Here is a 26,491-nt window from a genome sequence, read left to right as displayed (position 1 = left end):
CTGGATGCTGTCAAGACATTTCCCAGGAACTACATCGACGACCACTCAAGAGCTCCTTTCATTCCGCCCAGGCCCTATGTGCCAACCGCCCCAGCATAACCGCCCGACAGCTTTCGGCGACGACGAGCAACCATCATGCCTTCTCTCTTGGACCTCTCAGACGAGCTCTTGGCACACATTTGCACCTACGCCATGACATACGAATACCCATCCCGACCCACCAGCGCCTCAGCATTCACATACCCAAACGGCGTTATATCCGACCACCTCTCCCGAAAACTCCGAGCCCTGCTCCAACCCATGCGAAGCTGCCGAAAACTCTACAAAATCTCTCGCCACGAATTCCTCGAATCCAACATCGTGGTCCTAAACCTCAGTGATCTCCGCATGAGTGCTTGTCGCCTGGAACATCAACCGGAAAACAGCCAGCTTCTGTATACCGGCAATCCAGACCCGCTTCTTGCACAGCTTGTACATGTTGAGCTTGTGGTTTCTGTTTCGGATATGCGAGCGCCGTTCTCCCAGCCGTTTGCGAATCGGGGCGAGTCGGGGGTGCTTTGGAGGAGTCGTGAGGATGTTCTTTCGCTGCGTGAGGAAGAGGGCAATCTGAGGGAAATGTCGAGGCTTTGTAGGAGTTTGCGGAGTTTGCATGTCTTTTTGAAGATTGATGAGTGGTTTCTGTGTGGAAGAGGGGGGATGGATTTGACTAGCTCTCCGACTCGGGAATTGACGGGGCTTGAGGCACGGTATCGTAGACATGTTGAGGCGGTTATCGAGATGACGAGCAACGTGCCGGTCAAAGCTGCTACTGTTTCGTTCTATCACTGGAAAGGCGATGTCGTTGATCTGGATCTTCGGGAAAAGGAGCCTGGTGAAGTTATCGATATTCTGCTTGGGACTGCTTCGACTTTGCCGAAAGCTGGGTACTATTGGCATGATAGGATTGCCCGGGTCAAGACCACAGGCGTGACGGCTCGGGTGGAAGAGCCTAAGGTGAAGATGTTATGGGGAGCATCTGATGACTTGCAGTAGCTCTTGCGTGGCATGTCTCGATGGCCTTTGCATAGCTGCTGGCAATTCGATGAGCGAGCGCAAACCCCAGCTGAGAGCAAGGACATAAAAGGCGTGAGAAATCACAACATCATCCAAATCAGTCTCGAAGGCGCTGATGTCGTCGGGACAGCAGATCTGCGGCATCGATGCCTGCCAACTTTGTACGATGTTGAGGTCGAAGGATTGCTGAGTGAGAATACTGGGAGTCACTACCATTGACGCTACTCGCCAAATCGTCCGTCATTCATTACATGGAGTCACTGGTACACGACGTTCAACGCCCAGGGTTTGCCGATGCCACAGCGCCGCCAGCTTGGCGAGCCGGCTGCGACTTGGAATGTGGAAGACTAGTGCTCGCGGTACGTGTGCGTTGATGACGTCTACTCTCTGCATGGCGAAGGTGACAAGCAGGATCTCATCGATGCCGAGAAAATGAAGCAGAACATGGCGCTTTTGGCCGACGATTTCCTGCGCACCTCTGGCAATCCACTACTGATGGCGCTCATTGTCCCAGCCGACTCACTTTCAATCCTTCGCACTGGTATGGGCGACGCTGCCGAAACAGAAATCAACGACCTCCAAGCCCAAACCATGCAATACCTTGCCGAATACATTAAAGTCCATAATGGTACTTCGAATATCATCATTCCGCCAGAAGCGAAGAAGAGTGAGATACTCACCCCCCTGGCAACGATCTCAGACAGCGCAAAAGTCCATGACGATGGGCCTCGTCAGATCTTGCCCTGCTACTAATAGCGAGGCGGAGCTTCTAATAGACTAGCAGCTGGTGCTTTGCTCAACACTTCTCGCCATCTCGTCTAGGTCCGCTACGGCGTCAATGTCTGGCATTGAACATTCTTGCACAGTTAAGACAAGAAAAACGAAAGCAAGTGGCGACTATCAGGTGTGGTGCTATTCTATGCTTACCGATCTTTGATCTGATCTCTCTCCATCAGGCCTATTTGCCATTCAATCTCATCTTCGAGCAAAGTCATCATTACTAAATGCAAGCCAACAGTCAAGAAGCCACCACTTTCCTTCAGATCACTCAACATCCTCAACACAATCTACAAAGCAGTAAAAGGAAACGGGACTCATGGAAAGGATCAATGCGCGGAAACAAAAAATTCAATTCATGCTAAAAACAGACTCTAGAACGCCAAAGCTCCCAACCTCCAATTGCAGTACTCACCAAGTCGCCCATATTTCCATCTCCTCAGCATCATACCAGGTCTTTGCAGTGGCTCAGCCTAGCCCACCAAGATCGCAGCCTCCCTAAGACGCTGCCGCGACCTTCGGTGGACGACCAGGTCCACGCTTCTTGTGACCTGCAGGACCAGGACCGCCGCCTCCACCGCCTCGCTTGCCTTTGGGCCTGCTGCGAGTGGTGTTGTCAGCCTCGATGCATTCAGCTGCAGGAAGGCCAGCATTCCGACAGCGCGTGCAAGGCCGTCCGTCTTGCCAGTCGCAGCCCTTTTTCATTTTGCGGCAGCGGGCACAAGGTCCTGTGAGTGGAGGACCGTTCGACGGGAGGGCCTTGCCTGCTGGTCTTGGTGCTTGCGCTGTTCGCTGAGGAGCTGTGGTGGTGGTCTGAGTTGTCTGCTGGGCCTCGTCTTCTTCGTGGTCGCTGTAGAGGTCGTCCAGCTCGCCAGCATCGCCGCGGTTGACCTGCTCTGGTTGCTGTGGTGCGTAGACCGGCACGGCGACGATTCGCGGGGCCATTCCACTGCGCATCGCATCATGGGCGTTGACCCTGCGCAGGCGGCCAGTCGAAGTTCGGATAACGATGGTGGAGCCCGCCGGGATTGGGCGCCCACGGTCCATCGTGAGCCCTTGGATGTCGGATTCTGAGATGCTGTCTCCTGAGTAGTCGGAGAAACTGTCAGAGTCCATTTCGGTGGTTGTTTGTTGGCGTCAGTAGACGCAAAGTCGTGTTCAGAGGCTTTTGATATAATGTGTGAGGGCTTGATGTCTTCACGCACTGTGTCTTCAGAGGTGTGTTCGAAGAAAGCGTCGAACTAGAGAAGAGGCTGCGTTTTAAAGAGCTGTAGGTGAAAGGTTGGCGTTCAAGTGCAGGAGATGATCGGATTGTCGAAGTGTGAGTATAACAGTGTAATTGGATTGTCGACCTCTGAAGACAACGGGAGTTTCGGAATTGGACGAGAACGGGAGTGTCTATTTCCGAAAACAATGGGATCGCTGAAAGCTGAATGGACTAGGCAAATGAAGCTAGACGCCCTAGCCATTGTCGACGCGCTCGTGAATCGACGCAATGCCGAATAGTAATCTTCTTTGCATGCTTACGCCACCCACAATCCATTCTTGATGCTTTTGGTTAGGCGAAAAAGTGAAGGACTATCAGATCCAAAGAAAATAGGATATACGAGGGCAAAGATTGGTATACTGCAACCATAGAGAACAGGATAGAGACTAAACCGATGGGAGCTGAATTTCAATTAATACGGCAATAGTGTTGAAGAGCAATCACTGGTTCTACATGTCTTTGCTGTTGTTTGCAGGCCTTGCAGGTTGTCTGCAAGACAGTCTGAGACCGTGTCTTTTCTTTGTCTTAGCCAGCTTTGCTGCTTTTTTTCGAAATCACCGTCTTTTCTTTGTCCAAGACAGCTCTTCTGCTTCTTTCATGCGATAGCGGAGGGAACAAAGCCCAATGTGGAAACGCCACGATGAAAGACACTGGAGTTTGTCTCTAAGCAGTGGCTGGTTAGGCGTGCTACAATGGTGAGACCAAGCTGCGTGTCTTGATGATTACTCGGGAGAACAAGTGTGAGAATTAGGGCGTAGAACAGCTTTCCACAACATCTCAGCTCCTATAGACGGCTGGAATTGATATCGTTCACTTTTCGATCGAGTACCAAGAGCCTGCTGTCAATATAGAGTCATGGCAGCTTCAGCGATGAAATAGATGACATATGTTCACGGCAGTATCATTCTGCCGTTTGTGTAAGAGTTCTCCGAACAGGATTGGAGTCCAAAGCCTTGATATCATGGAATGCTTGTGAAGTGCTTTCGTATTAGCTCTGAATCAACTGCACAAAGGAGCCAAAACGCCATGCTCACACCTTGCCAATACGGCCATTGCTCCATGCTCGCATCCATGCCGTATTCGTGTGAAGAGAACTTCTATAGCGTGCAAGGCAGTCTTTCTTATGAAATGCTTTTGGTTGGCTCTTGATGAAGTACACAAGAGGCTTAAGCGTCATGCTCACACCCTCCTGCTATGCTTATTGCTCGATGCTGGTATCCATGCCATATTCATCTGAAGAGAACTCCAATACCGCACAGTTCAATCTTTCTCAGAAGCTCAGAAGGTCTCTAGTGTCCAGACCTCAGCGCTACTTCTTCACCGGCACGTGGATGCTACGGCCAACAACAGCAACAGCGCCAACTTTTCTCTTGTGAGGCTGTTCCGTTGGCACAAAACAGATTGAAATTAACAGATTGACATCAAGGAGCAAGGACAGGCTATTCTTTAGGGAGTCAATCGTCAAGAACCACTGCCACAGGTGGAATTATCGCTTCGTTCTCGATAGTACACTTCAATATCTCCCAGGGGAACAGCAATGAACGACAAAAGCCCTAGCATCTTGGGCATTGGATCGCCTATGAAGCAACTCAAACCTCATGCTTCCTCAAGTGTAGACAATAAACCAACGCCATGCCCACTGAGACCAAATCCAGTCCGCGCTCAATGCTTTCCTCATTACCGTAATCAATCAAAGACCAGTTCCATACCATACATTCGTGAGCGTGCTAGAAGCCACAGACCCCTTCAGCCTCCACATCTCAGCGTTACTTCTTCACTGGGACATGGATACCACGTCCAGCGACAGCGCTCACACCATCAGCCGCGCTATACACTGGTCCGGCACTGATCTGACCAGCCTGGCCAGTGCTGGCAGTCTGAGTCTCAGCCTTGCGTGGACGTCCACGGCCTCTCTTGGCTGGTGGCTCGCCCTTGTCCTGCTCATCCTCGTCGTCATCCTTGCGAGCACGCTTCTTACCGTTGCCAAGCGTGGCAGGCTTCTTGTTTCGTGAGTCAACGCATTGCGCTGCTGAGTATCCGAGATTGGCGCAGCGTGTGCATGGGCGCTGCACATCGCCGTTACAGCCCTTCTTCTTGCGGCGGCACTCATCACAGGTGCCGCTGAGAGGGCCGAGGCCGCCGAAATTGTCTTGGCCTGGAGGTGGAAGGGCTTGGGCTGGAGGCGCGAAGGCGACCGGAGCAGTTGGCTGAGCTTGCATAGGTAGGGCAGCGGGATTGATTGCTTGGGGTCCGTTACGCGGAGCTGGCGTGCGTCGAGTCGGCGCGGGCGATGTTGTCAACAACAGAGCTGGTGGTGTCAGAGCGTCCTCCTCTTCGTCGTCCTCGTCGTCTTCTTGCTCTTCAGCATCGCCGTACTGAGCTTCTGCTGGCGGGCCATCTTCCTCGTCATCCCCCTCATCCTCGGAATCTTGCTCGGCTGGTCCGTAGCGGAGGACCTCCACGACACCTGCTGCACTAGGGTTGCCCAAGTCGTGGGCAACTGTGACCTGTACGCGATATCCGCCACGTACCAACACAACCTCGGATCCAGCGGTGACAGGGCGCGAGTAATCCATGTTGCTTCAGTGGCCAACGTATTCGCAGTTATGTGGCTGTGTGACTCAACATATGTCGTGCTGCAATTGTGTTAGACTGGCTGCAATGTTTCGACCGTGGACGCGAATATTTCTTACAGCTTGTGTTCTGTCGTGTGTGTAAGGGTGTGGAGGATGAGTTGAGACAGGGGTTAAGTCTTAGAAAGGATACTGGTCCTCGAGGGTTGTTGGGCGATCTTTGCGCTTAGGGACCGGGAGAGTTTGCGATGAAGTCGAGAGCGGGCGGGCCGTCAGCTTTTATAAGGTGGAGCATGTGAAAGTGAAGTTTCGACGCCAAGGCAACCACGCGTATGTCCCGGCAGCACAGTCGGCCCTGCACGCGAATTGATCGCGCATTCATTTACTGCTCTCCTATAATAGACTTGGAATGCACCGGCAGTGCTATCGAAAGTGTTGCAGATGCAAATTTTAACATTGCGGATATACTATGCCATTCTAAGAGAGCAGTCGTATATTTGGATTCGCCTACTTCTTAGAATTCAGAATACAAGCCGGTGTGCGTTTTTATCAATTACCTGCTTGCTACTTGTCCGAAGATGCTGGACCTGACAGTCGCTTGTACTATAATAAATGACCTAAACGATCATTGTCCTCCTTTCACGCATGCAATAAAGCAACAAGCTCGGAGATCGTCGGAAGCGACGCGGAATTCCCCAGAGGTTTGATTGACTGCAGATTTTACTTCCTGCGCTGTTTCAATGGGCACAAGCGATTAATGTTGATGCAACGGGCTAACGGCGTTGTTAGTAAACCAAGATAGACGAGCCTACGCATTTGATATCTCAACTGCAAGTTGAATCAGATTTGCACTGTTATGAAGATCACTGTATCCTTTTTTATACAGCTCCTGATTCTGCTGGATGCCTGCAGAGAGGGTGGTGGGTTTCAGGCGAGGATGCGTTTATCTTGTGAAAGCTTGGCGCGGCGGGATGAGCCGAATGATCCCTGCAGTGTTCTGCAGCTATGCATGAGCATCCAGTCGGTGAAAAGAAGCTATCAGGATATTAACGAGATGCGAGCACTTGTAGCACGAGCAGACATAAAGGCATGCGAAGCGGAGGTTGCACTCGGTGAGCAGACTAAGGCAGCAACGCAACAGCTCTTCGACAAATGTATTTATGTCATTAACGAAGGATACATGTACGAGACCAACTTCACGGACAACTCGACTGCCAAACTTCTAAGAGAAGAAGAAATGCTGGACTTGAAGCAGAAGATTGACGATCTTAGGAAGAACGACAACAATGATACCGGCTTCAATCTTGCTACGCTCATCTAATCTCCTTCTGGAAATAGGATTCGAAGGCCATACCAGTGCTCTGTCAATGCTATTTTGCCGAAGGAGATCCGACTTCAGGTATACGGCTCGCTATACTTGAAAGATGTTCCTCGCGAGTGAGCTCACGCAATCCTACAGCCTCCACCTGAAGCTCCGTCCGATAACTGTTTCGCAATCGCGGCAGACAAGGCACCTGCCTTCACAGCATCGCTTTAACTTCTCTGCTAGTTTCTCTCAGCATTCCCCTTGTGCGCCGACGTTATAACCAACCTCCACGTAGAGCTGCACCCCCTCCCTCTCTTCAGAACACCATGTCTTTGTACTTCAGCTTCAGCTTCACACCGCCATAGACTACGATTCCTTCATGGGTAAACTTGAATCCGCATCCCAAAGATATCTTGATGCCGGCGAAGAAGAAGACATACAGGACAATTGAGATCGCCGAGGCTGCGAAGAGCGCAAGTCGGCGCGCCGAAGCCATGTTCGATGTCGTTGAGCGATGCGGTAGGCGATTGTCAGGCAGGAGATTTGGAATGGATGGAGATGTGGTTGATTGAGAGAGTCCTGCGCGGATCAATGTTGTGGCATGTGATTTGTGGCAATCGCTCCGAGGATTCACGACTTTTTATTCCCTTCGCTCACTATGCAATGCCGTTTCTTGCACGTCACCATCGAGCACCGACAGGTGGTTGCTGCGACGATACCATCAGCATTTATTCACTGTTCTACAGATGATTTCAAACTCAGAAAAAGAATATCTCCTAGCTATCGGAAATGTAACTTTCAACTCCTGGAAGAAGAAACTATAGACGAGATCGACCTCGAGAACTGGTGGCCCGAGGACTATTATTCCATTATGCAGGATCACACTACGCTCCAAGTACAACTCCAACAGTCCTGCTGGGACGTTCCAGCCGCAGAGAGCTCGGTCGAGTATGCAATTACACTGTATACTACTGCCCTGCAAAGAGACACACAGGTCTTTCCCTGGATACCGATTCCTCACTGCTTCATCTGGGAGCAGATCGGGTGGACTGCTGTCTCTCCCTCTACAGGTCCCATTCACCGCACATTGTGAGAAAGCTTGGACAATCCTTTGTCGCAACCACCCTCCGCCATAGTCCTTTACAAAGCATTGTTCACTCAGCTTCTTTGTTCGCTGGAGAAAGTGTTGCGTATATATGCTCACTGTGTTAGCTGTCTTGTCGATTCTAACTCAGCACTGCTCCCTTGAATACTGATTACAACCAGAGATCTGACCTTCAAACTGGAGCCACTCACGAAAACTTCCAACCACCCAAACACGAACACTCTCAACCTCCAACTCTACGCCACAACCACCTCTACCGCAACCATCCCGCCAACCATGGCAAACCAACAACAGACGCCGTTCCCATTTCTCAACTTGCCGGCCGAGTTAAGAAATCAAGTCTACGAAGATGTCATCAACAGCGACAGAAACGCCGGCGACGGAAACAGTGTAGCAACCGCGGACAACCTAGCATTGATTGCTTCCAACCAGCAGATCCGAGCTGAATTCAGCTCAATGCTGTGGCCCGACGCGCACCTACTCATCAACCGCCCCATCATTCCTGGACAGCTCCCAGCCAAAGCCTACAAGATGCCGCGAGAAATCCTTCGACAGAGCGCATCCTTCCAGATGTACTTGAAGCTCGACGGACTCCATTTCAGCACGCATCGCGACAAGATCCGGGTCTACCTCATATGCCATCCCAGCAAAGGCACCTACAGACTCTGGGCTCCAGCGTTCGCTCGACGCACATCAAGCTGGTATCCCGACGAGATCGCAAAGTATCACGCGTGGAAAACGATTCGCGCCGTCGAAGCATGGCTAGAAGACCGATTTTCTGGTATGGCAATGTACCCCGAGGCGAAGGTCCCAGGCGCGACAATCTACCCAGCAGATTTCCCTCACGTCATATCGTGCCATCGACGCCAAGGGCTCAAGATCGTCCAGAACCACTACGGTCCATCTCAGCTACCCTTGCGCCAGAAACTCCTCGTCTGCGGCCTCGCTGAGGGACACATTCTCTACCTCCGAGCCCAGAAAATCTGGATGCCAATTCGAGCCAAGCTCAAAGACACAACGGCCGACAATCTCGAGAACCTAGCCACTGTCCTCGGCTCCATGGCTCTCCTCCGAATCGTTGTTCTGATGATTCCACGAATGCAATTCTTCTCCTTTGCTTCGCTGATTGGAATCCCATCAATCATCAGAGCCGCTCTCGAACGCTTACCCTCGACCACGAACGATTGGGTCCTGACGCGACTGAATTGGGTCTGGCCGACGCTGTTTCTCGTCAACGCTGCCGTTTTCGTCTTTTCGTATGGTTCCTGGAGCTTGTTCTGGACCATCCTGGGATTTACGATAAGCATCCTACTGGCTCTTTCGTAAACGGGAATTTCATAGCTTGCTGTAAGGACTGTTGAGGCTTGGTCGTGCTGCATTTGGTTCTCGGATAAAACGTGGGATCATAGAAGGTAGACTGGCAGAACGACGGACTTGGAGTTTGGACGCTTCGAGGTAAGTAAAGCACTTTTGCAACTCATCGAACGTAGAATTATACAGAATGCTAGAACGGACTTTGGTTTTAGACACTTTAGGGTAAGTAAAGCACTTTTGAACTGGATTAAGGAACTATTCTTTATATCTTCTAATATTGCTCCCTTCACATTTTACTAATAGACGACATAACGAATACCTCACCTTGCTCCTTACCGCCCGTAGAGACACGCTCTAGTATGATGGCTAACAAAGTATATAACCCCGAAGGTAGCATCAAAGAGCATGCCATAGTTCGAAGTCCACGCTTCACCAGAGCGTGTGGCCATTCGCAAATCGAATAAAAGCAGTCAGCGAACGAACCTATGCCTTTCCCTTATCAACAAGAACCTAAGAACACGAAAGAAGATCCAAACCCATCAATACCAAGTGAACCCAAACGACAAAACCCACACCACATCTCCAACCAAACAAATTCCCCAAAATGGTCTACCCCCGCTCCCGAAACCAAGGCCGCCCCTACCGCGACTACGGCATCAACGACACGCGTGCTCTCGGCGGAGGTCTTCGCGGCGTTCTCGACCGCAACCACATGAATAACGCATACGAGCGGTACCCGACGTATGGCGCAGCAGAATGGGCTCGAGGCGGAGGTTGGGCGGGTCCGGCTGGAGCGAGCGCGTACTCTGGGATGCGGAATCAATTCGCGGGCTTGCGGTATGCACCGCAGTATCGTGGATGGGGAGGAGGGTTTGGAGGGCCGCCGCGGTATGGGGGGTTCTTTTAGGTAGTAGGGGGATGAGAACTTGGATTTGATAAATCGGTGGGAGATTTAGTTGATGGCGTTGAGCAGGTTGGGAGGGAATTATGCTGGTGGAGTCGAATTGTAGAAGGACTTGATTAACGTCGACGAGGATTCGATATGCGGTAGATAGACAGTGCAGATGAAAAATATCTGGTAAGGAATCAGCGAGACTGCGGGTAAATTCTCTATACTTCACGGTCTGTCTTGTCCTTATACGTATTTCGCCTTCTAAATGAAATCACGGCTGCCATGTATGCCATAATAGCGGCGGCGTTGACGGGCGACGAAGACATGCCATTCAAGGAAATCTGTGGCAATCCTAAGGTTAGTTAAAAAGATTTTTCGAACGTAGACACTCTGCCCATTACCAAAAGCTTGAAGCAACGTAAGCACAAGATATCCAAGCACAACAAGGAACGTCAACATTTCCAATCGCACTTTGAACCGCAAATGGCAGGAACGTGGAATCGATACGGAAATCGAGGTTTTCGAGATTACGGCCTTGACGACTACAGCAGTCTAGGCGGCGGTCTTCGCGGTGTGCTGGATCGTAATCATCGGCGAAGAGCTTACGGTCAGTACCCGAATTTTGGAGCGGCTGAATGGGCACGCAACGGTGGGTGGGCGGGCTCTGCAGGTGCCGAGCGGTATGGGCAATGGCAGGCGCGGAATGCTGGTCTGCGCTATGCGCCGCAGCTTCGTGGATGGGGGTTCGGGTCTGGAGGTCCGCCGACGACTGGTGGATTCTTTTAGTGGCTCTGACGACTCCCGGTGATCCATGAGATCCTGTTTAGCCTGGTATTGCTGGGCAATGGCGTTCGCGGGAGCATTGGTGATGAGCTTCAAGAAAAATTGTAGTCATGCTGAGCCGCCACCCTGTGGGTCGGGCGTACTGTTGGCTGTGTACATAGACTCACTGCAAGATTATTAGCAGCCACATGTTGTTACAAGTTTACAACTTCGAATCCTTCCACTTCGGCTGCCTCTTCGTCCTGAAAGCCCCCAAACCTTCAGCACAGTTCTCGCTAGCAATAAGCTTGTCGTAAAGCTGCTCGTGCGTGACTTGAAACGCTCGCTCAATGCTGCCAGTTTCCCATGCTTCACGAAGACCAGCTCTCGTGACGATCGTGCCATCCGGAGAAATGTTCGCGATCTCCTTTGCCTTGGCAAGCTTCTCCTCAAGCACAGATTCTGGAGTCTTTGAAATGCCAGCGATGAGACCGAGACGAAGCGCTTCTTCGGCAGGGACTTGTCGACATGTCAATGCGATGTCGGTAGCTCTCTGCATGCCTACTGCGTGGACCAATCTTAGCAGGCCGCCACCGTACGCGTAAACGCCAACACGAGCTTCTGGGAGTCCAAACTTGGCTGTCGGGGACGCTATTGCGATGTCTCTGGACGGGCATGTCAGGAGAGATCCCTTGCACGACCCAACACGAAGACCCTCACGAATTAACCCTCCACCGAGCGCCAGCCCATTAACCGCCACCAACACCGGCTTCTTCCCTCTTCTCCTACTCGACCCCGTAGACCCACTCCTCGGATGCTCATGGAGATACGGCTCCGATTTCTTCAATTCATCCGACTCCAGCTTCGCATTTCCCGCCCGCTCAATCTCTTTCAGATCTGAGCCACAGCAGAAAGCTCTCATGCCAGTTCCAGTAATCACTGCGACACGCAACGTCGGCTCGGCATCGAACCAGTCGAACAGTTGTTGCAGTTGCCAGTTCATGGTGTGTGTGATCGAGTTCATTTGCTTGGGTCTGTTGTAGGTGATAAGGAGGATGTTGTCGTTGCGCAAAGTGACGTCGACGCCGGCTACGTGAGGGGGTTTGAGGCGGTTGGTGTGCGTAGGCACCACGATTACGCCTGCTCCCGAGGTGGATTGAGACATTGTGGCCGCGAGATCTGATCTTGAAATGAGGCTGAAGAGTCAAGAGGGATAGTGGTGGAGCGAAGGGGAGGTGTTGTTTGGAGAAGCATGCCTCGGGTAGCAGGCAGGGATGGATGGGAGGGACCGAAAGCCGCTCACGTGAAAGGGCTTGGCAGCAAGGACTGGACTTCACGTTCTCCATCAATCCATTTCACCTCATTCTTCTTATTGACAATGTATTTACTATCCTCTACGCCTCACAACGCAAGGCCACTGTGGAAGCATGCCGTTAGAGCTAATTTCGTCCTCCGGGCTCTCATAAGCTATCCGAATATGCTCCTCCACATTCTCGCTCCAATACAACACACCAGCCCGAACGACAATGCCTCAATGGCTTGGTATCCTTCGAAAGCTGGATCCTTCGCAGTGAGCTATATGAGCTCGTTCGTCTAGTCCCATATGCCTGGTTCCGGCTTTTCAAGAACCTCTAGCTGTCCCATCTTCAGCATGTAGAATCTCGTAGCTAGGGCGAGGGCCTAAGCGCCGAAGTAGATAGCAGCAAGTCTGCCATCGCGGTCCACAGTAACTCTGCCAACGTGGTCCACTTCTCCTATAGCGCCTACGAACTTCTTCTAGAACCCAGCGAAGCCGCCACCAAAGAGCGATAAGGCTAAGCGGAGTTTCTTGTTGCCTTCGCCGTCGTGGAGAACTTGAGCAACCGTAAGGTCCTATTGCTAGATAGCTAGGACGATAGCTAAATCCTCGGAGGCTAAATCGCGTATAATTGTTGAGGATATAGCAACTCAGACTCTCGTAGCTGCATCCATCTCCCCAATGCGAACTGTGACAGCATCGCATATCACAGCTCTGCGAAAGCCAGCGTCTGACACCTGAGCATTTGCGCCTCCTCCCCTGCCTTCCCTTCCGCCCTACCGAGCATTCCTCATCCAGTCAGATAGTAACCGAGCCCTATAGTCAACACCTCACTAGCGAAGCTCTGCAGGGTAATGGCTTGTGCGGGAGGATCTCGACCGGGACGCTTGGTATAGATGCCGTACGTCACACGGGTCGCACGGGCTGAGAGCTGGGTGAGGAAGCCGTGCACATCAACTCTCGCTCCGTCACTTGCTCGGGCGAGACTGATAATGGCGGTGAGCACGGTAGGGCCGTGCTGGGTGATCTGTAGATTGTCAGCGCCATTCTTTTCAATTGCGATGACATTGGCTTACCTCAGGTGCATTGTACGTCGAAATTCTAGTCCGCAGGGCGTATGCCGCAATGACCAAGCTCTCGCTGAGATCGTACGACTGCAATCGGATGCTGCGAGTGGATGGCAAGGAGAACTCGCCATTCATCATGCGCGTGATCGCGAAGTTGACATTCCGTGCCTTTTGGAGATCTTGCGCGGCATCAAACCACTTCGTACGGCAGATTGGGCACTTGTTGATACCGCTACCCTGTTGCGTCGCCTCGTGAAAACAACCGGCGTGGAAGTGGTGGCTGCAGGGCGGAGTGGTAATGATATACTGGTCTTGGATGTTGGGTTCGCCACGGCCCAGGTAGCTCCAGACCGAATCGCGACAGTCGTTCGAGCTCGAGTCCAGGCGGCCCATGCAGAAGGCACAGTCGCCAGGGTATGCCTGAGAGGGAATGAGTACTGGGTAGCTTATTGGGAGTTCCATGAGACACTTACCGTCCATTCGGTCTCAGAGTCCGTGAGGAAGTCGCTGTATCTGATGCCTCCGGTCGCGACGATTTCGGCGATAGTGTTTGGGAGGAAGTTAGGCTCGAGCGGAATGCGGATGTCGAGATCCATAGTCGGTATAAGCGTGCGTGTCTAGGATGTAAGGTGTTGTGGCAAGTAGGTCTTGTTTTTGGAATCTGGAGGTCGATCTCGAAGAGCGGATGTCGGTATTGAGTCTTAGAAGTTGGTAGAAGAAGAGAGCTTTAAATACAGCCTAGAAGTCGAAGTGAGGGTTTGAAACGAACAGAGCCCGTGCGTAAATGGTAGCGCATATGAATGAATCGGTTGAGTGAATAAGTGAGAGTCGTCCCGTAATAGTTGATGGCGAAGCACAAGGAAGCGGCTTATAGCATGTGTAACCAAACGGCTCACTGCCATCGTCATGTGAATTATTCTCAGGCGCGGAGTTTCAAACACCTGCCACTTTCACTTTCATATGCAGTGCTGAAGTTCAAAGTCTAGGAGGAGGTGAAATTTCATAGTTATAAAGGAAAGAAAAGTAGAGAGAAGGTCTGGCTGATATGCTTTACCCACCAATGCTATAGAGGGAAGTTATGCTATAGGAAGAAAATTTAATTTCGTATCAGGAAGACTGATATGCATTTATTCCTTCTGCTGACGTGGCAGCAAACATTAGCTAAGAGAAAGCAGCCCGAGCAAAGAAAGGCAAGCAAGAGAGCTGAAAGCAAGAACAAGTACTAACCACGCAATCCAAAATGTAGTAGACAAACCTTTCCCTTTCTACTCTCTACGCCTCCGGAGCAAAGAACTCGTCATGTGCGGTACGCTTCGACCGCTCAGCGGGAGATTTCGTCAAGAAGCCTGTGACATTCCTCTCCATCTGTTCCTCAGTCAGCAAACTCTTCTTCTCCGCACGCTTCGGCTCCTGATCAACCGGCACAAAACTCTCAGTGCTGTGATCAAAAGTATGAGTCTGAGCATGCAAGCTCCAAAGCTGCTCATCGTGGGGCAGACTCGGAGGAGGGAGGGGTTCAAAGCCGCCTTGCTCGTCGTCGATCATGTTGAGATCAGCTCTGGCGCGGTCGGGAAGTTGGTGAGGGAACATGGGTTTGCCGATCAGCCATTTGTTGTTGAAGTGGTAGTCTTGTTTGAGAAGGCCGATACGATCGTGGGGTGGGATAGATGCCATGATGCGATCCCAGTCTTGTTGGGTGACTTTGGGGGAGACGTCGATGTTTGGGGCGTTGGGAGGGTTGTAGCTGCCTGCATCTTCTGCGATACTCCAGTGTGGGCCGAAGGGATCTCCTTCTAACGGGAACCCTGGCACGATGATAGATCTCGAGTCGGCTTGAGTGACGTCCTGTTCTGGTTCTGGGGCGGCGTCGGAGAGTCTACGGCGCTTGATTCTGCTAGGCATGTCTTGAGGAGGGTGTTCGTGATGGGTGAGTTGGTCAATAACTATGGCATCGTCAGTCCTGCGCGTCGAAAGCCTCGCTGCGCGCAAAAAGCTTTCCCCTTGTTCCAGGGCGTTCACGCAATCCTCCCGACCTTGGTGACGTTCATTGCAGAATGGACAGCGCGGCTCAACGTATGAGTTGTTACCGGCCATAGTCGAAGTGTTTCGCGATGGATTTTGGGGCGTGGACTGGGAAGTTTAGCGACTTTTCCGTGTATGGACTCTTTCTTCGGGAGTACTTGCGCCAGGCAGGTATGAGAAGAGGCAGTAAGTGTAGTGAAGAAGGAGGATCAGTGTTGGTGGAAGAAGACGTCAATTTCAGGGCGGCCAAGTGCTCCGAGGCCAACGTGTCGCCGAGAACAATGCGTTGTAGGAGGGCATATCGAACAAAGAGCTCTTCATGGTCGCACTACTTGTGAATTCGTAGCATGAATGGAGACAAAGGTTTGTGAATGGGTCAGGACTAGGAGCGTGATTAGGGACATCTAGGCAGCGCAGAGGCCGTGACTGAGATGCTAGCACGTGAATGAGAGTATCGCCGCAGCAGTCTGGGAGTAAAGAGTGAAAGCTCTGAGTGCAGAAGGAAGAGTCGATGCTGGAATCATGACTCGTCTCTCTTGCGAAAGGGAAGCGGCCGGGAAGCTCATCTAGATCAACCGCGATTTTCGCAACACGTTTTCAGTTCGATGGACACGCCATTCCAGAGGGGATGCTAGTGTGGTTAAAAGCTTGCAAATCGGCATAATTCAAGAATTGAATGACACAGTCTCCAGGCGCCAGTACCGTGGTGAAGGCGGCACCCAAAGGACATCGGGGCAAGATCTGAATATCCGCTTCGCCTCGTCCGTTGGGAGCGGAGGCCTGAGCCAAGAACGTCTGGGACATGGTCAGCCTACGAGGTCCATAGCAAGACGACATTGGTCAATGAATGCAGGCAGGATGGCAGAAGGTGTCGCTTGCATTTCACGCGTGAGGCTCCAAGCATGGCGTTCTGGCTCATTGGCCAGCATCCACCCAAGTACCGACAGACAGCCACACGAGAGCAGCAAGTTCATGCTAAATCGCTGCATGTATCTGTTCTTGCGCGGCAAACCCAGGCCCGGAGGGGGGAGTCAGAACCGAGTGCGGAAATGTTATGCCAATATCGCCGGCTCTTTAGTCTTTGATAGGCCTCCGCGCTCTCGAAGCTCCCGGTCACCGCATGCATGTATATCGCACCAATTTTGCTTGTGTCCTCCCGCTACTGTGGGCTGATTCTGATGGCTGTCGCGACAAAGCAGTCTCATCTCCTCCGCGTTTCGGCGTTCTCGTCGGGCGCAAGGTGGATGCTTCGTATGGGCGACATTGGGATGGCCGGTTTTGCGATATCCGCTCCCGTGGGAAATTTGCGAATGGGACGATGCGGACGTGGGAGTGGGTTGCATACCGTCAAGCAATGACGGTGTGGTGGTGAGAACGAGTGCGTGAATCAAAATAGAACAGCCCCTGCAACTCTTGGCGCTTCCCAAAGTGGTTAGCGGGATCGGAAAAACCTCTTGCTTCTCCCTTCGACTCACCACCACAACAACGTCAGCAGATTCGAGCCCGGCCCATCACGAATCCATCGATCCTGCTGCGAAGACCGCCTGCCACACCTGGACGATTCCAGCAATGACAGCACTGCTGATGCCGGGGCCGGCCGGCGACAGCGTCAGCACAGCCTTCAGCCACGGCCCAATGCGGTATCGTCAAGCGGTAGTACGTGAGGCTGACCGCCACGGACGGGCAGTCCGCCATACGAGGGCCGACTGGTGCATACGCCTGGCAGCCTGGAGAGCGTAGCATCAGCAGCCGTCTACGATTAGAAACCGACGTCTTTGTCACACCACCGACTACGACACCACCGGTTATACAGGCTGCCTATATCATACGCCCATCATGCCGCCTCTAGTACGACTGTCTAGCATCAGCAACACCTTCTCCCAGTCTCCTATTTCCCTATTTCCTTGTTTCCTTGTGTCTGGGTCGCTATCACATTCGCTTGTCCTAACGATTCCCTCGCTCGTCAAACATCTACGCTACAGCAATACTTTCGCTTTTCTTACGCTCTTCCAAATCGCTTGAGAAACACGGCACAATGTATTCCACTTTCGCTTTTCTCGCGCTTCTTGGCGCAGCATCTGCCATGCCAGGCTACTACGGATCAAACGGAACATGGCCATCGAGCAGCAGCAGCAGCAGCAGTCTTCCAGCACCGAGTACAACCAGCTGCTCCACTTCTCGGTCGGGCTCGCAAACCACCAGCTCTACCTCCAAAAGCATCCTTCATCCTTATCCCACAGGCGGACATCCAGAGCCTCACCCACATCCCTACCCGACTGGGGGCTGGCCAAAGCCTCCTCATGGCACTGGCGATCACCCGAAGCCGCCATATCCAACAGGCAGCGGATATGCTCTCCCGCCCCCAGCAACCACGACCAAGTCCGCCTCGGCCACGCCCACGATACACCTCACAACGACAATCACCGTACCCGTCACCAAGACGATCACGAAGCTCGTGCCTTGCAGTACCCAAGTCACCTCGCACGACCAGACCTGGTGGAGCACATCTTTGTCGACCAAATACATCACCACTACCTACCTGGCGACTTCAACTCTCGTTACAGTCCCCACCCCTCCCGTCAACCCAATCCAGCCTTCCCCACCAGCGCAGCCGCCGCATCACTCCTACCCAGCAGCACCAGTCTGCCCACCGCAAGTCACAGTGACAAAGTACATCACCGCCCCATCGCCAGCTCCTCAATACCCAAGTCAGCCACAGCACACCGAGACCGTCACCGTCACACTCGCCTACGGCTACACTACGACTTTGACACTCACATACCCAGCACCAACTGCTTCTCCCACCACCAAGCACCCACTCCCACCACCATACCCAAACCCAAACCCAAAGCCAAGCAGTGGCAAGCCTCATCCAACCGGCGCTTACCCGACTGGAGGCTACCCATACCCAACTGGCAGCTGGCCGCATCCCAAGCCAATCCCGTCTGGCTTAAGCTCGACTGCACGACCGACTGGCATTACGCCGTATACATGGTAATCATTTCCCGAAATCGAAGAACAGGATACCCAAGAGTATAGATATAGATGGACGTTATTGTTATGTATCAGTATAACAGCTTATGAGTAATCGAAAGCGCAGGCGCTAGAATGGAAGGGAACTTTTGCGAGGATGGGATATTATAATTAGAATCTTTATTATAACTTCTTTTACTTGATCGAATGCTTCATTGCGAGATGTATAACGATCGAAGACTTTGCCTAGTCATGAGCACGGAAACCTTCCGCCGTGACCGCCAGGTCTAGAATAGCCGTCGTTCGAAATCCCTCCACTCCTCCACTCATCCGAGCCTGCGACGTCACCGCAAAGAACTCCACCCACGAACTCCATCGCCGCAACATGAATACCATCCAGCCCGACCAAGATGAACCACGGCCTGACCCTTGACGATGCGGACAGGCTGTTGGAGCGCATTGTGGACTTTCCCGAGCTTGGCGCCGCCTTTGAGCGCGTGCGGCCGATAACAGACTTCCGCAAAGACGACGCAGCGGCGAGGGTACTGTACATATGCCGGCGGATACAGCCTGATGCGTCGAATGAGGCTGGCACCGATGCGCTCTTCGTGCTGAAGTGCAAAGTCCAGTGCGTCTGACATGTGTCGCCATACAGTATGATCCACCCCGCCCCTGCACAGCTGCTTACTCCCTCCCTCCCACAGAGCTCCATCCGTCCTGGCAGGCGGCCTGACGACGCCCATCCCGGGCCCCGGCGAGCATACCAAAGACGAGCTCAAGGCTTTGCAAACGTTCGCCGATACCAAGTCGCCAGGCCTCCCGCATCTCATTGCATGGAAGACCGTCGTGCAGGATGGACGTGGACCTATGCCGGGAGGCTACATCGCCTACATCGTCATGACTCTCATGCCGGGCCAGCATCTGATGGATCTCAAGTTCTGGAGTATGGAAGACGCACAGAGGGAGGAGATCCGAGACGCTTTCACGCCTGCGATCCGGTGCGACACGCATCCTCCTCCGCGGCCGTGCATGCAGGCTGACATCGAACCAGACATGTCTGGAGCCTGGGCTTCGACCCCTACGATTGCGCCCTGCGAAACATCTTGTGGGAAGCAGACACTCGAAGATTGTACGTGGCGTCTCACCGTGATCTTGATCTTAGCACTCCCACTGAACGAAACATCCAGATCTCTAGTCGACTTTGAGCATTGGCATCCCATGACTAAAGACCCGATCAACATGGATGTGAGGCTTGAGATGCAGAAATGGGGACTTGTTCAACAGCCAGCGCACAATTCGCACTGGGAGGCTTTCTTTCATGCGGAAGGGTTGACGAGGAAACGGTAGAGCGATGAGATACCATGTGTAGATGCTGACCAGAAGCTGATTCTTACCATGAAGCTGATTCGTGTCAGCGTTTGACTTTCTCTGGAGCCAGTCGTTTGCGTTACTCTTTTGCTGACTGCTGCCAAGAAATCGATTCGCATCCACAGATGTTCGAAATTGCAAACCGGAGTTCGGTGGTGCATGTCTTGATGAACGCATTCCCACCGATTCATGAAAAGCACCATGTTACCCATAAATGCTCCGCGCCATCGCCAGCGCATTGTCGAGAAGCTGGCAGCAGGACGACTTCCGCACGAGCTCATTATAGCAGTCTTCCAGTATGTCGTCTGCGATCTGGCCCTGCCAGTGGTGGTCGAGATCACTCGTCATGACTGCTACTCCAATACCGAGGCCCTCTCGAAGCATCTACTGGGCATCCCCGGCGCCGGCGCACACCGTCTCCTGGCGATTATGGAAGAGGCTCTACTTTCCGAACGCGATATCCTCCTCGACTATCGGACGGCCAGCATCGACGACCAGCCAGAACGAGCCCTCAACACATCTCAACTCAGCAAGATCCGCCACGTGGAGCTTCAGGTATCTATCGATCCACTCTGCTGCTACCGAGGCTGGCCCAGAGAAGCCGCAGCCTCACAAGTTCGAAAACAAATCCGTCGAACCTTGAAGCATGCCCACATCCAACTCCCATCCCTCCAGAACTTCCGCCTCACAATCCACATGAGCCACTGGGGCTCCGCACCTCACAGCACCGCCTTCCACAAACTCCGCGAAAAAGAAGAACCCGTCATCTCCAACCTCCTCTCCACCCTCGAGCCCAGAATCAAGGGCTACGAATGTACCATCCAACTCCAACATTTCTTCCGAACCGACCACATCCTCGCCGAAGAATCCGATCTCCACTTCCAAGCCCCCGCCTCCCTCACTCTCCGCCGCATCAAACAGCGCACCGCCGCCGCACACACCCGTTCATGGCTCCTCAGCCGATTCCTCCGCCTATCGGGCTGCCTAGCCCGGCCTCAACATGTCCGAAACGAACTGATCAAACTTTCGATTCAGAATACTTCATCCCCGAAAATCTCGCATTCGCGATGGCAGGTTTTCGTCGAGGAGGAGGAGGACGCCGAGGTCTCGATGTATTACGATGCGTTTACGACGGCTGTCATCACGTCGCCGTTCTATTTGAATGGTTGTCCCTCGCGGCGGCCGAGACTACGCAGGAATGAGGCGGAGGAGATTGAGGCGAGGTTTCAGGCTGCCGGGGGGGTGGTTGCGCCGTGTAGACTTGCGGAAAATTTTCTTTCGGGGGGATCGCATGTGGATTGCAGTGATTATTCGGTTAGGTTGGCGAAGATGGCGGTGTTTGCTTTGACGAGGGATTTGTGAAGGGGGGGGGGGGGAAGGTAGTAGTAGTGGATTGGCTCGCACTCGCAATTGGGAAGGGTGGGAGTGGCGATGGGGAAGTGTGCTCTATCTTGGTCTCTACAAGCAAGCAAGCTTTTTCTTTTCTTATCTACCGCCCATCTCTCAACTCTAAAGAACATAATGAAGCAGATTTCCCCTAAGCTGGAGCCCCCAACACATCATCACAAAAATCCTACCTCCTCCACGCCCTCTCCCACCTACCCTAACCTCCTCCTAATAACCTCCTCCAAATCTTCTCCTTCTCCATCCTCACACCCTCCCAAGCCGCAGAAAATCCGATTCCTTTCCCTAAAAGTATGCCCGGCACCGAAGAAACTTCTCGACCGCGCAATCCTCGAAACGAAAACAACTTTTGGTTTTTTTTTTCCGGATTTAGTATGCATTTTTTCGACGACGACGAGAAGGGGTAGACGTGGAAATCAAGTCCGTAACCTTTCCCACTACGAGCACGATAATGCGTCGTTGTCGGTGTGGGTATAGAGCTCGGAGGCCTGAAGTGGTAGAAAGTCAAGAAGGAAGAAGGGATAGACGAAGTGCAGTGAAGCGAAATTATGCCTCGTGCGAGACCTGTTTGGGGCCGAGCGTTGTAGAAAGAATTAAAATGCAAGAGAGAAACGATCAAGAAGGCATGAGTTCTACGCCTGAGTGTAGGATCTGCGTCTATACTAGAGTGGGCGGAATTAAGGATGCCGAAGAGAAGAGGCCCTGCTAGAGTGAGACTATTCTAGCCTATTATTGCCGGCGAGGGAGGCACTAGCCGACAGCTTTCGCTGCATTCTCTTGGGGTATTAGGACTCTCGTTACGTCGCCGCCGACGATGGGGCTAGGTCTTCCGCCTAGGCTTCGATTCCTATACTAGAGAACCAGTTCCCAGCTCTTCTTCCCTGTCCGCTTACACCACTATGTATGCCCCTGCTTCTTTCAGTCCACATATAAGGGTCTCGATCGAGTCGATGCCGCCTTAGAAAAATTCAGCAAGGCACGGAACAGAAGGGCGAATAAAGACATCTTAAGTACCGAGGCAGAAATGATCGGTCGTCGGTCGAATTTTGGCTTGCGTGTCGGCTTGAATTGCGTCGAAAGCTTTCGGTGTTGGACGAAGCGGGAGCAATCTTATTAGTGCATTGCAAAGACTAAGGAGGCCTGGTCACCGAGGCTCTGCTCTGCTGTCCTCGGACTGATACGTTTGATATTATTCAAGGCGAACGGTGAGTGATGACTGCAGATTTGTGAGGAACAGCAAGCAACTATTCGTACTGCAGTTTCGACCAGACCAAATGTGGAAGCTTTGCATTGCAGACCGTGTGCGTGAGATCCTTGGCCTCTCTGCACGAATGGGAAGTCTCTCAATTAGACATCATTTGACCTCAATCGAGCGATGGTATAGCGAGTGATTCGAGCTCCTATTGGCCTCTATGCTGTCTCAGGATTGCTTCTGCGGCCATACCGAGGAGGTTTCCAAGCGTCTTGGGAGCCTTCTCCTTAGCAGACACTCGTCCCTACAAGCTCCGAGCTCTTTCTGTATAATGAGACGACGATCACACTTCAAGTACTCTATGGCCTAGGTATCTCCAGCGCACAGAATGCACTTTTGAGTAAAGATCTTAGTGGGGAGGGGGAGGAGTGTGGTTCAAAATAAACTTGCTTATTAAAGTGCCGAGGCTACCTCGGTCGTGAATGTAATAAGCCACCCGCTATTGGCTAGACGGACCTCACTTGCCCTTCTTCATCCTGCTTCCATTCGTCGTTGGTTTAAGCCTCTCCCGTCGTGTAGATGAAGCTGGTGTGTACCTGGCGTACACTTCTGCAAAGCCAGAATGAAGCACGGTCAGCGGAGAAGAAAGGCACACGGATAGGGAAGGGGATACGTAATCCGGTACACCGCAGAATCTCACTCATGAGTGAAGCTGAGAATGGACGAAAGAGATCAATGTGCTCCGGACGAGCATCCAGAAAGGCTAGGGAGCTGATATCGATGACAGTGTGCCCACATGGCCATACGCCACGACCTAGCCCTCACACGTGGTTGCGAACTTGACGCCGAGGACTACAAAACAAGCTTGAAAATCTCCCGTTAGAAAGTATTCACAACTAGCCCCTCCAACCGTTTCCAGTTGCTCTAGGGCTGCATATTGACGATCTAAGCACGACTAGCTTGCATCCAGTTCTTCCCTCCAACACGCAGTTTGGCATCCCGCTCAAGGGGAAAAAGCAGCTCAATCTCTCGTCGACGAACGTGAGTCAAGGGCAAAGACCTACAGGCCAAAGCCATCCAGGATTGCGGGTGTTCTTGCCCTTGACAGCATTCATGCTTCGCCATAGACGTAGCTGGCGTATGATATTTCCCGCTCTTGATCAGCTGGCCAGCAACACCAATGCAGGAGATGGAACACTATAGGGCCAATGACGGCGCAGATGTGAGAGCTTACGCACGTCCGCTCCTAGAAGGCCACAGCCACAAGCAGTAGAAGCTATCGAAGCTGTAGCCTACTCCAGACCAGCGAGATGCACCCCAGAAGCCAATCGGCCCTCATCTGGAGATCAAAAACTCATCGGTCTCAGCGTGGCCTTCATCAACACTCTCCGTAAAGTGAGCCGCATCCGCCACCCGCCACAAGCGCACACAAGCTACATCAAGCTTCACGCGAGCGTACGTCTCGAAGCCGCTTCGAATCTGGCTGAGGTACCAAAGCAAGCGGGATTACATTCCGGTCTTATTTGAAGGGCCGGATCACTGCCCTCAGTTCGTCTTTCCCATCCACCAAACATCTTCCCGCCCCTTGCGACTATCATGCTCAACGCTGTTGTTGTCGCTGCCTTGGCCGGCCAGGCTGCCGCCTTCCCTTGGGTCGCCCACTCCGTTGGCATGTCCAAGAGGGACTTCGATGGCGAGAGCTTGACCCGCGATGTTGAACGTCGAGATGATCAACAGACTTGCGGTTTCAACCCGAACCATGTCCCAGCCCAGGGCATCACCACACAGTATCCATACTGCGGTGCCAAGTACCCACTTCCTGGTACCCAGGTCTGCACCAACAACCTTGTGCCAGCAAAGGTGCGCCCTCTTCAGCTTCTCATCATCTTGCCGGATTGCTGACTTGAATCCTAGGGTGACACTGCTCACGCCTACATGAAACCAAAGAGCACCGATATCCGTGGACCATGCCCGGGTCTGAACGTAAGTCTTGTCATCTCTCATTTCAATCACGACGAATCCTGACAGACGCCAGACCGCCGCCAACCACAACTTCCTGGCCAGAGATGGCATTACTACCTTTGGCGAGCTCGTCGACGCCCAGCAGAACGTCTACGGCGTGGGCTACGACCTTGCTGTCCTCCTCGCCACTCTCGGCGTGGGTCTTGATGGAGATCCAGTCACCATGAAGCTCTCTCTAGGATGTGATGCCACCACCCGAACAGCCACCCCAGGCCTCGGTCCAGAGCCAGGTCTCAACGGCCACAACAAGTTCGAAGGCGACACCTCACTCACCCGCAACGACTACTTCCTCAACAACGGCGACAACTACAAATTCAACACCACCCTCTACAACCAGATGATCCAACAGTGCTCCGTCGGAGGCGTCAACACCGCCGGCTGCAACGAGGCCAACATCGCCCGCTACCGCAAGCAGCGCTACGATGATTCCGTCGCCCACAACGGAAATTTCTACTACGGTCCCAAATCCCTCCTCTTGTACGGAGCCGCGTCTTTCCTGTACGAACTCTTCCCCTCCAAGGGCGAGTTGGGAACTCCCGACAAGCAAACCATGGACTACTTCTTCAAAAACGAGCAACTCCCCCAAAACTGGTTCTCCCGTGTCGACCCCTACTCCATCCCCCTCGTCGCTGCCGAGATTTTCAAGCAATACGAGGCCTACCCCGTCGCGTTCGGCGGGAACACCGGCAAGCCAAACTCCTTCGTTGGGCTCGGTCAGTTCGGTCCTTCGATTTCTAACAACATGTTCAACGGTACCGCTGCGGGTGTTGCTTGCTTGCTTTACCAGATCGCTACGGAGAACGTCCCGTCTGCTCTCGGTGGGGGTGGAAATACGGCTTTCACTACCGTCCCACAGGCGAATCTGGACTTCATGAGGAAGATGGTTAATCCCATCTTCGCGAGCTCTAACATGACCGCTTTTGCTGCTTGCCCGATTGTCGCTCCGTCTGGCACTGGGGGGAATGGCAAGTAGATGAAGGAGATGTTGGCAGGAAGGGGTGAAGTTTTGTGATGAGAATGCTGTCAAAGAGTGGCAAGCAATTTGTATATACCGATGATGTATGCCTGAACGTTGTCTGGAAAAAAAGTTGATCAACCCCTTATTGTTCCGCGCGACGCTCACTCGTTTCTCCAAACGCCATCTCACTGCCTCGATAGTAGTAGTAGTAGTAGTAGTAGTGGGAGACATTCTGCCCAAGCGTGCGAGCCGTCATAACGCAATTCTTCATTCACATTTCTCACTCCCTGATATCTTTTTTCCAAAACTCCCCCAATTCCCCACATGCCTCGATCTACGGCTTCTTCACCAAAATATTCCACCCCTGACACCCATCCCTCCCATACCGAACCTTCGCCCCTCCTTTGCCCCCACCCGTCGCACACATCTGAAAAAACTGTTTCCGACAAACCTCTTGCGGAACCCACTGAGGCGGACTGCAAGTCCCCTCGATCCAAACAAAGACTTCGTTCGGGGAATGCGGAGGTTGTGGTTTGAGATATACGCCTGTATGGGCGAAGAGGGAGGGGACGGTGAGCTTGGTGCCGCTGCGGTGGCAGAAGAGGTCGATGGCTTTGACGACGCGCGGGTTTTTGGTCTGGCAGACGCCTTTGGGGTTGGCGACTATGTCGAGGACGCTGGCGGGGTTGGGGGTTGCGGTGGTGAGGGTGCCGAAGGAGGCGATCAATAGGCATAGGGCGGTGGTGAGTTTCATGGTGGTGGATGTTCTCGGTGTGGTATGTTTGGTTTGGGGTGAAGTTTTGATTTGCATGACATTTCAAATGGCAGACTGGACCTGGGGACAAAGAAAACATGTTCTCACTGGTCTATACCACGTGCGATTACACCCTCTCTTTGTGCTTTTCCTGTTGAAGCTCTGAAAGGCAACCTCTAGCAGCTGGTATCAACCAAAATCGCGATGGCTTCAAGACCATGGCGCCGAAGAAAACATCCTACATTCGTAATGTACAACGTTACCTGCAGAGTTCAGATGCAGAAGATACGGACGTCGAAGGAAGAAGAGACTCAATCGACTACAGGCATACTATGCAGAGGAATCACCCGGAGGACTTCGAGAAACTAGGCGCGGCCTGCCTCAA

At 52.7% G+C, this 26,491-nt stretch overlaps 14 protein-coding genes across 14 annotated transcripts; 6 read left to right on the top strand and 8 right to left on the bottom strand.

Moving 5' to 3' along the window:
• Nucleotides 1-4: 4 nt before the first annotated feature.
• On the top strand, nt 5-1,875 carry MYCFIDRAFT_177620 (uncharacterized protein; the record flags this gene model as incomplete). Its single annotated transcript, XM_007931378.1, has 6 exons — nt 5-78; nt 111-993; nt 1,033-1,227; nt 1,260-1,416; nt 1,454-1,783; nt 1,835-1,875. 6 exons carry the CDS (start codon nt 5-7, stop codon nt 1,873-1,875), a joined length of 1,680 nt encoding a protein of 559 aa, XP_007929569.1.
• Nucleotides 1,876-1,919: 44 nt separating this feature from the next.
• MYCFIDRAFT_177619 (uncharacterized protein) lies at nt 1,920-3,696 on the bottom strand (the record flags this gene model as incomplete). The annotated part of the gene is made up of 14 exons (XM_007931377.1): nt 1,920-1,950; nt 1,981-2,109; nt 2,148-2,191; nt 2,212-2,218; nt 2,246-2,286; nt 2,313-2,451; nt 2,490-2,526; nt 2,553-2,779; nt 2,806-3,040; nt 3,073-3,268; nt 3,307-3,408; nt 3,464-3,498; nt 3,542-3,630; nt 3,656-3,696. The coding sequence occupies 14 exons, from the start codon at nt 3,694-3,696 to the stop codon at nt 1,920-1,922; spliced, it is 1,353 nt and encodes a 450-aa protein (XP_007929568.1).
• Nucleotides 3,697-3,907: 211 nt separating this feature from the next.
• MYCFIDRAFT_84693 (uncharacterized protein) lies at nt 3,908-7,472 on the bottom strand (the record flags this gene model as incomplete). Its single annotated transcript, XM_007931376.1, has 5 exons — nt 3,908-3,933; nt 4,134-4,194; nt 4,912-5,604; nt 6,057-6,093; nt 7,417-7,472. 5 exons carry the CDS (start codon nt 7,470-7,472, stop codon nt 3,908-3,910), a joined length of 873 nt encoding a protein of 290 aa, XP_007929567.1.
• Nucleotides 7,473-7,847: 375 nt separating this feature from the next.
• Nucleotides 7,848-9,407, top strand: MYCFIDRAFT_84692 (uncharacterized protein; the record flags this gene model as incomplete). The annotated part of the gene is made up of 2 exons (XM_007931375.1): nt 7,848-7,924; nt 8,243-9,407. The coding sequence occupies 2 exons, from the start codon at nt 7,848-7,850 to the stop codon at nt 9,405-9,407; spliced, it is 1,242 nt and encodes a 413-aa protein (XP_007929566.1).
• Nucleotides 9,408-9,999: 592 nt separating this feature from the next.
• MYCFIDRAFT_84691 (uncharacterized protein) lies at nt 10,000-11,073 on the top strand (the record flags this gene model as incomplete). The annotated part of the gene is made up of 2 exons (XM_007931374.1): nt 10,000-10,232; nt 10,695-11,073. 2 exons carry the CDS (start codon nt 10,000-10,002, stop codon nt 11,071-11,073), a joined length of 612 nt encoding a protein of 203 aa, XP_007929565.1.
• Nucleotides 11,074-11,272: 199 nt separating this feature from the next.
• On the bottom strand, nt 11,273-12,214 carry MYCFIDRAFT_141772 (uncharacterized protein; the record flags this gene model as incomplete). The annotated part of the gene is made up of 1 exon (XM_007931373.1): nt 11,273-12,214. One exon carries the CDS (start codon nt 12,212-12,214, stop codon nt 11,273-11,275), a length of 942 nt encoding a protein of 313 aa, XP_007929564.1.
• A 25-nt stretch (nt 12,215-12,239) lies between these two features.
• MYCFIDRAFT_177611 (uncharacterized protein) lies at nt 12,240-12,907 on the top strand (the record flags this gene model as incomplete). Its single annotated transcript, XM_007931372.1, has 5 exons — nt 12,240-12,265; nt 12,301-12,619; nt 12,647-12,702; nt 12,735-12,789; nt 12,830-12,907. The coding sequence occupies 5 exons, from the start codon at nt 12,240-12,242 to the stop codon at nt 12,905-12,907; spliced, it is 534 nt and encodes a 177-aa protein (XP_007929563.1).
• An 89-nt stretch (nt 12,908-12,996) lies between these two features.
• On the bottom strand, nt 12,997-14,009 carry MYCFIDRAFT_177610 (uncharacterized protein; the record flags this gene model as incomplete). The annotated part of the gene is made up of 5 exons (XM_007931371.1): nt 12,997-13,122; nt 13,176-13,394; nt 13,423-13,592; nt 13,634-13,858; nt 13,883-14,009. The coding sequence occupies 5 exons, from the start codon at nt 14,007-14,009 to the stop codon at nt 12,997-12,999; spliced, it is 867 nt and encodes a 288-aa protein (XP_007929562.1).
• A 21-nt stretch (nt 14,010-14,030) lies between these two features.
• On the bottom strand, nt 14,031-14,373 carry MYCFIDRAFT_177609 (uncharacterized protein; the record flags this gene model as incomplete). Its single annotated transcript, XM_007931370.1, has 4 exons — nt 14,031-14,113; nt 14,149-14,280; nt 14,310-14,331; nt 14,362-14,373. The coding sequence occupies 4 exons, from the start codon at nt 14,371-14,373 to the stop codon at nt 14,031-14,033; spliced, it is 249 nt and encodes an 82-aa protein (XP_007929561.1).
• A 312-nt stretch (nt 14,374-14,685) lies between these two features.
• Nucleotides 14,686-15,461, bottom strand: MYCFIDRAFT_177607 (uncharacterized protein; the record flags this gene model as incomplete). The annotated part of the gene is made up of 2 exons (XM_007931369.1): nt 14,686-15,406; nt 15,433-15,461. The coding sequence occupies 2 exons, from the start codon at nt 15,459-15,461 to the stop codon at nt 14,686-14,688; spliced, it is 750 nt and encodes a 249-aa protein (XP_007929560.1).
• Nucleotides 15,462-17,304: 1,843 nt separating this feature from the next.
• Nucleotides 17,305-18,634, top strand: MYCFIDRAFT_212094 (uncharacterized protein). Its single transcript, XM_007931368.1, has one exon. It carries the CDS (start codon nt 17,471-17,473, stop codon nt 18,431-18,433), a length of 963 nt encoding a protein of 320 aa, XP_007929559.1. The 5' UTR covers nt 17,305-17,470; the 3' UTR covers nt 18,434-18,634.
• MYCFIDRAFT_208634 (uncharacterized protein) lies at nt 17,305-19,953 on the bottom strand (the record flags this gene model as incomplete). The annotated part of the gene is made up of 8 exons (XM_007931367.1): nt 17,305-18,554; nt 18,608-18,654; nt 18,688-18,922; nt 18,960-19,019; nt 19,048-19,080; nt 19,111-19,423; nt 19,450-19,607; nt 19,639-19,953. The coding sequence occupies 8 exons, from the start codon at nt 19,951-19,953 to the stop codon at nt 18,501-18,503; spliced, it is 1,215 nt and encodes a 404-aa protein (XP_007929558.1). The 3' UTR covers nt 17,305-18,500.
• A 4,054-nt stretch (nt 19,954-24,007) lies between these two features.
• Nucleotides 24,008-25,361, top strand: MYCFIDRAFT_98841 (uncharacterized protein; the record flags this gene model as incomplete). Its single annotated transcript, XM_007931366.1, has 3 exons — nt 24,008-24,232; nt 24,287-24,355; nt 24,408-25,361. Coding segments are annotated over 3 exons (1,248 nt in total), but the record flags the coding sequence as incomplete, so codon positions are not given.
• A 325-nt stretch (nt 25,362-25,686) lies between these two features.
• MYCFIDRAFT_198838 (uncharacterized protein) lies at nt 25,687-26,106 on the bottom strand (the record flags this gene model as incomplete). Its single annotated transcript, XM_007931365.1, has 1 exon — nt 25,687-26,106. One exon carries the CDS (start codon nt 26,104-26,106, stop codon nt 25,687-25,689), a length of 420 nt encoding a protein of 139 aa, XP_007929556.1.
• Between the last annotated feature and the right edge of the window lie 385 nt (nt 26,107-26,491).

Source organism: Pseudocercospora fijiensis (genome assembly GCF_000340215.1).
Source record: "Pseudocercospora fijiensis CIRAD86 unplaced genomic scaffold MYCFIscaffold_7, whole genome shotgun sequence".
Lineage (NCBI taxonomy): Eukaryota > Fungi > Ascomycota > Dothideomycetes > Mycosphaerellales > Mycosphaerellaceae > Pseudocercospora > Pseudocercospora fijiensis.
This window is presented reverse-complemented; position numbering and strand designations above follow the sequence as displayed.